We start from the raw sequence: 11,008 nt of genomic DNA on the forward strand, positions 1-11,008 counted from the left end.
GACGAAGGAGAAGCTAGACGGACTATTCCGACAATGAAGAAGAATGGAGGCGGCGGTCGGAAACGAAGGAATGTAAACGGCGACTGGAGAAGGAATGAACGGAAACAGAACAACAGAGAAAGAAGAAAAGTCGAAGGGAGGAGATTTTCGAATTTTTTCAATAATGGAGGATTTTGGAGATTTGGTATTTTTTAGTTATGGAAATTCTAATTAGTCAAAATTTAAGGGATTTAAAATGTAACATCTAAGTAACCAAATTTTGGATTTTAAAAATTAATTAATATTGAGGTGAGATACAAAAGGATATATTAGTAAATTGAGTGATGGATACCATCTTAAATGGAATTGTTTTATAACAAAAGTGTAAATTTTATATCATTCAATCTTAATTATAGTATCGTAATAACAGTCTATGAATGTACTAATCCCAATCCCAGAAATAAAAGTTTTCCTAAACTTGGGCCCATTTAGGTTCCTTTTCAATTGGTTGCATTTGACCCAATCGGCCCATGACATTCCTGTTGAGCTTGACCCCAGCCCAATCTTTCACTGCGTGTTTACTTTGCAAATTCAACACACCTAACAGTACTACCTATTAAACTTGGGATAAAATTTAGGTAGTTAAGTAGGAAGATACTAATAAGTATCTAAGTTTTATCCTTAAACTTGAATTGCTTTTGAGATTGAAAATAAATCCTCAAGAATCAAGCTTTACAAAGGAATGCTATGTATATATCTCATAAGATTGGGAGATTGAAAATAATCTCCAAGAGGTTATAAAAAGGGTTGGAAATTAAGTTCCGTACAATTCATCAACATATTATTAGGGTCCGTTTGGTAACGTTTCCGTTTCTTGCTTATTGTTTCTAATTTTCTTAATAAATCTAAGTATTTTACAACTAACTATATTTTTTGTTTCTCTCTTTTTAGAGCCTTTTCAAAATTGTATAGAAATTTTTTAAAACAACCAAAATAAGTTTTTTTTTTTTTTTGTTATCATTTCCAATTTTCTCCAAAACATAAATAAAAAGATTGTTTTATCATACTTGAATTCATGGATGTTGGAGTCATGCAATTGATTTTTTCTTTATTGAAAATGGAGAAACAGAAACAAAAAATGGAAACGTTACTAAATGAAGCCACCACCATAGCCATCGATTTTGAAAGCAAAATTCTCTCCCTTGCGGAAGGTACTGTAAGAAAAAGGCAAACACAACAAAGATTACATATCGAAATTCAACAATTGTATTATGGTTGTATGAAATAATCCACAATTCTCTCTAAAAACGGCTAACCAGCACGTAAGCCACTAATCCACACAGGGAGAGAGTGACCGATAAACAGCATAAGAAGCACTAGAATGAGAGAGAGAGGGCAGGGTGAAATGAAGAATGATTTTATAAAATTACTCGTCGTTAGTCCCGTCAATTTCCTTGAGTTTCATTCTTGCGAACATATACTCTTCAGGCGGGATTAAGACTTTAAGTTCTGAGAGGTTTTTTTTTTTTTTTTTTTAACAAGAAAAACATGTTTGAAGAGAGTTAAGGTTCTATTTGATTGGCAATCCGAATTCTCTTTCTTATTTTTCAGATTTACTGAATCAAATGGATTCAGTAAATATGGATTTGGTAGCATTTCAGATTTTGTGATTCAAACCATATAAATTTTGAAAACAACATTTTTATGTTTCAAGTGTTTTAAGGTTTTGAATTTAAATTTTAAAATGCAGAATTATATTAAAAAGAAAAACTCATATTATTGCAGGTCATAAACTCATTTTATTTTTGTTAAAATTAAAACATTTAAAATATAATAATATAACTATGTAACATTGTAAAATAATAATTAATAAAATTTAGGGACAACTTGACATATGACCAAAAAAAATTAGCAAAATAGCAACCGTGTTTTGATTTTTCAAATATATGACGTTCCACCAAAAAATTTGTTTTTGACATCGAAGTTTTGGTTCAAAATGAATATCTGATGTGATTACATGTTGTTGGTATATATATAACATGTGACGACATGTTGGAATTGTTAGTATATACAACTGATATACCACTTATATAACTTTTTATATGATTATTTAGCATTTATTGATTATCACTGATATAGTCAGATATAACACTGATGTATCTAAAATATATCTTATATTAGTATATCAGTGTGGTATACTCAACTGATATACTTCCTATTAGAATAGAATGAAAAACACATAAATACCTCACTAATAATAAATAGAACGAATAACGAGATGAAAAAAAAACTATTAAATACGGTATGAAGTTTGGAATTCTAAAAAATTGAATCATAGATTGCTAAGAAGAATCCCAACGATAAACAAAAAACCTATTAAATACAGTATATGTCTGATATACAGCTGATATACTATTGAGATGATATTATGATACACCTGATGTGAGTTTCTATGTAATATATGTTTGATATATATCTTATATACGTCCGATACTATTGATATGTATGTGATATACTATTGATATGAGTGTTTGATATATTTGAAATATAAATGTATAATATACATTTGATATACTACTGATATGAGTGTCTGATATACTTGTAATATGTACGCTGGAAAGGGTAATTTGGGAATACTGAAATATTCAAAATCAGGAATCTAAAAAATTTGCTATATTGAAAATGTGAAAAATGGGTACTATATTGTTTAATATATAAAACTAATTTGCTACCAATGCAATTCCCCCAAAATTTATAACAAAAATGTTCGTAAATTAATTGATATTATTTTATATTAAACTAAATATTTATTTGGTAACTACTATTAATTTACATATATATTTCTAAATACATGTCGAACAATTTTTTTAACTTGAAATTTAATTTTCAAATTTGTTACCCACCACATATCCGAAAAAATTGAAAACAAAGAATGCAACCTTTTTTTCCTTTTAATCTCTTGTTTTCAGATTTCCGTTTCACATACCTAAAGATTATATTACTTATTTTTTTAATTTCTAAATTTAAAATTCTCTATAAATATTTCTAACCACACTCAAAATACAATCTATGAAATTTATACAACATATCTTCTATCATCTTCACTTTTTATATTTTCTCTTTTGCTCTATTAAGAGAAATTAGTCAAAAGAGGCGTGTTCTTTATTGTGGAGGTTTAAGCTTGACCGTTAGATGCAGAGTGGCTTGAACTACACAACGTTTCAAATGAGTTGTTGTATCATGGAGGGATTTGCCAGAGAAGACATGCTACACTGGTGGTTGATTTAAGCAATACACATTACAGAGAGCTTGAATGTGCATCTATCTAATTCTTTATGTGTTTATTTCTCAATAGTTATTGATGTTGAAGGGGAAATTTTGACTAATTATTAAATGTCACGCGTCTCAAATTTAAAATTATATTTAAGATGAATCCTAAATTTACACGTGTCCTAACGAATCAAATTATGCCACGTGTCTCTTTTATGGTAGCACGATGAAATCAATTAATTGGACCAAATTCATAAGGAAATTGGGCCCAAGCCCATGGCCCATTAAAACCCATGACCCATACAAGACCCACCAAAACTCTATAAATAGAGAGGTCACCTCTCATTTGTAGGATTCAGCTCGAGATCCAGAAGCATTTGAGATTCATAACCTTCGGAGCATTCAGAGTCATTCACAACCGTTCAAAGTGCGAAGTATCCAAAACCAAAGAGACTTGAAGAACGAAAGACTTGAAAACTACGAGACTTCAAGAATTATGAATCTTCTCTTCACCAAGCAACAACCTACTGAAGAACTTCACAAGCTACAAGCCGAAAACCTCACAAACCAAAGTACTTCATCAAGCTACGAATTTCGTCAAACGAGCCGAAGACTTCATCAAGCCACAAACTTCGCCAACTCTAAAGATTCTTCAATATGCGTACGCTAGCTAGAAGCTGAAGGCACAAACTCATTGATTCGAGAACAAGCTCAAAAGCACTCGAATTAAAGTTTACATTTGAGAGAATTAATCAGAAGATTATATATTAGAGATTAATTGTAACACCTACATACATAAATACAATACAAGTTCATAAATTCGAATTTCTCTTATTGAATTTCTCGTCGAACAACTGCAACTACTTATATTATTTGTGATTCCTCCGATATCATGTGTAAAAGTTAAGATTTGAAAGCTTTTTCTATTTTCTCCTAAAAAATTAGAAGATAAGAATTTGGCCATCTATTTGAAAATTTATAACTATGCATTAAGATATTAGATACTCTAAAAGAGAGACCCAAAACTCAAAAGCATGAGAGAGAGGTAAGTAATGAAACCACACATATTAATCAAGTGTTCTACAAGAGTGATGATTAAGCTTTATTTGGTGCTTAATTATATCATCTTTATATCGCAATTATAACTCTAATTGACTTTCTCCATTTCACTACTTAATTCACGATTGCTCTATCCTCTTTCTCCAATTTCCGGAAAAAAAAAAGTTTAAAATTCTCAACTTGGGGTATTTTTATATATAAAAAAATGTGACACAATTTGTATGGTCTAGAAATAGGTTTTGATGTCTATAGATAAAAAGAAAAACCAAGTTCTATCTATGATGTGGAGTAGGATTTTGTGGGGGCTAGATATTTTAAGAAAGTTCATCTTTTCATATGATTTTGTCTTAGAAAAACTAATATTAAAGTCAACTTTGCATTAAACACAACCTAATTGGGAAATTGGAATATCATAAGTTTAATTAGGGTTAAAACAATATAGAAAGAAATTAAATAATTTAGATAAGCAACACCCTGTCGATTGATTCATATATAGACTACCAATTCTTAATTTGTTTTAGTTCAACAATTATAGAGTAAGAAATTGAATCTTCAACTTCAATGAAGATTATTATAATGTTATCTCCTTAACCATGTTCAGATTGCCACTAATATCTTAATTGAGCATTTGGATTTCAGACAACATTTAGACTCATATTACCCCATATATATAAGCACAATATATATATTCGTAAGTGTTTGAGATAGTTTGTGTGTATCTCGACTAATCTCACAGGTAATACTATTTATTTTCTTAAAAAGTCATTCAAATAATCCACCCCTTAATACATACGTACATACATTTAACTAACACATAAAGTTCTAATTACTTAGAGACGAAAAGTGAAAAATGTACCTCATAAACAATTCCATATTTGTCTGAGTATATATATATATATGGCTAGTTTAAATTTATGTAGTGTCATTTCATCTCCAAATTGATATTAATAATTCCTATGATATTAATAGAGAATCATATAATTTTATTTCATTTTTCTTTATTACGCACATAAACCACTCGAAAAATAGTTAAAAAATAAAATATTCTCTCAAAATAACAAAGGGAATCACAGGACAGCAGCTCTCCAATAGAGGGCCCTTTGTTAAAGGCCTCTGTCCAATGAAATTTGGCTATCATTCTGGGAAAAAAATAGTAGAGGGGTAAAAAGGTACTTTGCTCCAAGTGTATATATATATATATATATATATTTTACCTCTTCTTTGTATGAAAAAAAAGCTCATGTATTTTTTTTTCCTGAAAATGATTCAGTGCTCTCTCTTCTAAATGTGCAAGAAATAAATCAACAAAATACCAAATCATATACTTATGAAAACACTCATAAATTCCTATCTATACGATCGTACTGCCTTATTAAAAAAGTTCATGAGACGTAGTTGCAATTTATTCCTTCTCTTTCGCCCTCCACGTCGAAGGTCTCGTCCCTTGTTTAAGCACATCCATTTATATAACCCGACACAAGTGTACAATTTGGTCATCTTCCATATTTCCTCATAACTTTGATTTAAAGTTATATGAAAAACACATCTATTTTTTCTTTATGTACCTATAAAAACTTTCAAATTACCCCCAACCACCCCTCTTTTTCACCTCATGGAGTAAGGGACCCCTTACAAACAATACCAAACTTAGAGTAAAGAAACATGATTGTTTAGCTTTTCATTTCTTTTCATCATGTGAATATAATTAGAAGTTTCAAAAGTTCTGCCAGATAAAAATGACTTAGGATCAATCTGACCCCTAAAATAACTCTGTCCTTGAAATATATTTTTTTTCTATTTCAATCAAGTAAGTTTTAAGGAACGCGCCATATCAAAAAAGCAAGACACCCATGAAAAGTACGTGCATCTTAAAATGAATAAACATAACATATATTATTATTCTTAATTACATGTCAAATTTGGTTGTAAATTTAAAAATCATGGACATATTTGATTCTTGTTATTCATAACGAAAGAGTTTGAAAGATATCAATATAATTCCTCGAACAACTTTACACTATCATTGAAAATTCTCGAAGCTAACCAAACATAAAAGGGATACAGGAGAATTTAGTTTTAAATTGAGGCGTAATAACTTTGGAATATATATGCGAGGGACAATAATCAAATAGATGCATGACTTTGGGAGCCATTGTAAAAGGAAGGTGGAGGGTCAGTGTTTCTTCTTATGCAGACATTCCATTCACTCAGTTTTCTTAGCTCATCAGAGTGTGAATGTGACACGTCAACCAATTACATTTTTTTTTTCTTTTGCATAGAAACAAATTCTATGGAAGGAAAAAAAGTGAAAAATGAGATGAGAGAAGTAGAAGACATTATATGGAGCAATGCAATGCAATTTGGAGCCATGTTTAGGAATATTTGGTTGGAGAGAAATAGTCAAGCACGCGGACAACAATAGTTTTCTAATTTTTTCAAAAAAAATAAAAGTTTTCTAACTAATCTTTGGGAGGATATAAGAGCTCTTCATCGTCCTCTAAATCAAAACTCTTGTGTAATTATGATATATATCTACCATTTCTCTTAATTGAAACGCTTTAAGCCTCCCGCTTTTGTATGTTTCTCACCTACCTTTAGGGATGTTCGTCTATTCGGGACGGGACAGGCAGCCCCTTACTTGTGGATCACCTGTGGTTACCAGACGGGGCAAGGTGGGGTCGGGGAGCCATCCCCACCCCTGCCCCCGTCCCTGAAATTTTGGGGGCAGGGATGGGGCGGGAATTCCCTGGAACTCGTCCCCGTTATAAATACATTTTTCTAATTTTTTAATTTAATTTTTAATTTTTTAAAATTAATTTTTGTTATTATTAATATAAAAAGTGAATAAAAAGTGGCTAAATGGGGTATTAGTTTGAGTTTTTTTTTTAATTTTAAATTATTTATAAAATTAATATATATTAATATTATTATATAAAAAAATAGAAAAAGTAATAAAAAATTAAACGGAGTGGGGGGACCAATCCCCGTCCCTGCCGGGGAACCCGATTGGAATCTCCGGTTTGATGCTGTCCCTGGTCAAACCGGGGAATCTCCTACCCAATCGAGTTGCGTACCGGCAGGTAGTTTTGCCATTCCTACCTACATTTAATGAGATGGTACCTCTAAAAAAAGAAAAGATAGGAGATGTTTTTTTTATATATTTTTTGAATGAAAGGTCGTGTTTTCTTTTAAAAAGAAAAAAAAGTTGGTTTGGTATATTTAATAATACTAGAAGATTAAAAGATAAGTGTTACAAAAATTAAACAAGTATATATGTAAACCCATAAATATAGGATTCACAATGGTATTCACATTGTTCTAGAGAATGCAATTTATTTTTTTTTTCCATTTTTTATTAATTTTTATTTTTTATAATCTTGGTGTGGGACCCTGAAGTTAGGAATCATTTTGACTAAATACCAACAATGGAAATGTGGGATGGGAAAGCAAGTGGCAATAATTAATTTGGCTAAAATTTTACACACCCCTTCAATCTAACTCAACTAGTCAAGGTATTAATAATTATTTATAAATTAAAAGTTCAAATTTTTACACCTATACTAAATAATACAAAAGTTAGCAAATAATCTACACCTATACTAAATTATACAAAAATTAGCAAATAATCTGACACCTATCTTTTGTGAATCGCCGTTAAAATTTTGATTGACAAATAGAAGAGAGAGAATATTTCTTTCATGACCTGTTAATTTTTTAGTGGCAGTAAAGAGTAAGTGGTAGTAAACAGTAAGATAGTAAGATAGATGTTGACGATAAAATATATTTTATCCGATTTAAAATCTTAGCAACCATAAAATATTTGATAAAATGCAAACCACACATGCCTAGAAAGTCCCTCGTTCAATCAAACTTCTCATTATTTCAACTGACTTAACCTCCCAACTTGCTTTGCTTTTGCTTGTTTCTTCACCAAACGACTGCTCTCCTTTTCAATGGAAACCACAGCCGCAGCTGAAAAAATTTACTCTCCAAATACTCATACTTCACATACTCAAAGATCTCTCCAAATTTTTCGGCCATGGCGGCCTTTCGAGTCTCCGAAGAATAAGCTTTCGAGGAAAAAGATAAGAGCAAGAGCTGCAGTTGATTAGGGTTCATCTCATGGGTTTCGATTTAAATTTCTAAAGGGAAAACAATCGATGGGTTCTGCTTGGCTATTTCTTCAAATTCTTGGCAAAAGGTCACTTTTTTCGTGTTCTTTTGGAACATGATTTGACTATTGCAGAAACGTACTTGAATTCATTGTTGAAGAAGAACCTGAGGATCAATAGGAAGTATAATTCGAGAGATTAATATGAAGGGTGCGATATAACAGCACCTCTCTCTTTTATATATATATATATACACACGAATATACAAGGTCTATGAAATTATATACCAGGTATATATATATATATATATTTGTTGTTATAGTTATATAATAATGGTGGGAGGTTGATATAATAATTTGGTGCTTTTAGGGAAAATTCCAAAGGTTTTGGTCTCCGTCGTCGTCTCCGTCATCGTTGTCTCCGCCGTGGACGTTGAAACGAGGGGGGCTGAGGAGCATTCCCTCAGCCATGTTCATTAAAACGTTAGGCATATCAAAGATCAAATCCTCGTCAATAAACTCACTCCCTGACTCCCCTTGATCATATCGTGCTCCACGGACGTCACCATAATGAGTTCCCGACGACGAATAGTTACGGGGATGAGAATTCCCAGCCTCCATGGCCGCGGCGGCCGCTCCGAGCGCAGCAGCAGCCGAAGCAGCAGCTGCCTGAATATCGGACGGGGAGCGGGAAGCAGGGACAGGGAGAGAGGAGGCGGAGTTAGGGAAGTTGAGCTCCGCGTCCTGGCCCTTGAGGGCAAGGGCGGCGACATCGTAGGCGACTGCAGCCATTTCAGGAGTGGGAAAAGTGCCGAGCCAAATCCGATTAGGCTTCCTCGGCTCGCGAATTTCAGAGACCCATTTGCTGGTGTTGCGGCGGCGAACGCCTCGGTAGACGGGGTGGCGGCCGGAGGAAGCCATGACAATTGGGAAAAGGGAAGAAGAAGAGGGTGGAGGTGGGAGTGAAGAAGGAGAGAGAAGCCATTTATGGAGGGATTGAATTGGGAGAAGAAGGAGAAGGAGAGTGCAGACCAGTTGGAGATGAACGGAGTTCTGTAAAGCCACAGGCGGAGCCAGCTGCTTGGTGATTTGGGCGACGAGAGAGAGAAGAGAGAGAAAGAAAGAGATATTTGAAACTTTTGGACGTCAAGATTGAGAAATAGTGGAGGATTTAGAGGGCATTATATGGAGTTTGAGTTGACACAGGATTTGGGGGAACATTTGGATTATCAAATATATGTGGAAAGTTTGTAAGAAATCCAATTAGTTCAAACATTGTGGGACATAATGGTGGCTTCATCAAGATCAGGCCATACGAGAGAGAGAGAGGAATATTGTTTTTTTCTCCTACAACAAGAGAGGAATGCTAAATAAAAACGCTCAAATTAAGTGATCGGATGAGATATCGTAGTTACAAAAAGAAATAGACTTAGAAGGTAAAGAGAAAGCTAAAACAATAATTGGAGACATCTGCGAAAGTTCTATTATTTCTCTCCAACTAAACTGACCATAAAATGGATCCCTATAGTACATATACTTATAGTGAAAACCCTAATTTGATTATTGTTTTTTTTTTCCTAATTATCCTATACATACTTACTTACAGAGAAAACCCTAATTTGATTTGTGTTTTTTTCCCTACTTTTCCTCTACATACTTATTATTTATAGGGAGAAAATCCTAATTTTTTTTAGTACAGGAGAAACTCCTAATTTGATTAGGATTTTTTTTCCTTCCTAATTTCCTATACTTATATATGCAAGAGGTCATTGATTGATGGAAGACTGGAAGTTGCTTTATATGTGACTTGAGAAAATCCTAATTTGATTAGGGGATTTTTTTTTAAGGATATACTATAATTTTTCCTATACATGAGGGAGAGATTTGATTGAAGAAAAACCCTAATTTCCCCATACATAGACAGAGAGAAATTACTTTGATTGAAGAAGACCCCTTTCTTTCCAATACATACATATAGAGAGAGGGACCCCTCATTTCTCAGAAAAAATATATTTTAAGAATCCTTTTTTGCAACATTCTCATTTTCCTTTCTCGTTTCCAACTTTTAAAAATTGCAAGTATTTGATAACTATTTTTTTCCTTTTCTGGTTTCTCATTTTTAAGAAATTAGTTTTGGAAAAAACAAAATAAATTTTTCATTTTTATTCTTTTGTTTTTAATTTTTTAAGTACATAATAATTATATGAAAAGATAAATATAAGATAAAATTTTAAATATTTAATTACAAAATTTAATTTTCATATAAACATTTTACTTTTTTAAATTTAAAATTTTAGGGAACGAGAAGCAATAAAAATTACCAAACAAAATATTTCGATGCAATATTTTTAAATAAAAAGAGAAAGGAAGAAACAAGAAATAATTAATAAAAGTAGTTGTGTTTCTATTTATTAAAAAAGAAAAAAAAGAAACACGAACGCATTACCGAATGAGTCATTTTTTTGTATTTTTTATTGAGATGACTCTATTGAAAAAATTTAGTTATCTAAAATTTAAGAGTCGATTTTAAGAGGGTTTTCTTAAATAGATAATTTAATAGTTTGATCAATTAGTCACATTATTAAGTAA

General features: G+C 31.9%; 1 protein-coding gene across 1 annotated transcript; it reads right to left on the reverse strand.

The window, feature by feature from the left end:
• Positions 1-8,160: 8,160 nt before the first annotated feature.
• LOC111014369 (ethylene-responsive transcription factor ERF024) lies at positions 8,161-9,560 on the reverse strand. The gene has a single exon (XM_022289064.2). The coding sequence runs from the start codon at positions 9,338-9,340 to the stop codon at positions 8,786-8,788; it is 555 nt and encodes a 184-aa protein (XP_022144756.1). The 5' UTR covers positions 9,341-9,560; the 3' UTR covers positions 8,161-8,785.
• Between the last annotated feature and the right edge of the window lie 1,448 nt (positions 9,561-11,008).

The sequence above is a fragment of the Momordica charantia genome (assembly GCF_013281855.1).
Source record: "Momordica charantia cultivar OHB3-1 chromosome 5 unlocalized genomic scaffold, Mcharantia_2.0 BLBB01000005.1, whole genome shotgun sequence".
Taxonomy (NCBI): Eukaryota; Viridiplantae; Streptophyta; class Magnoliopsida; order Cucurbitales; family Cucurbitaceae; genus Momordica; species Momordica charantia.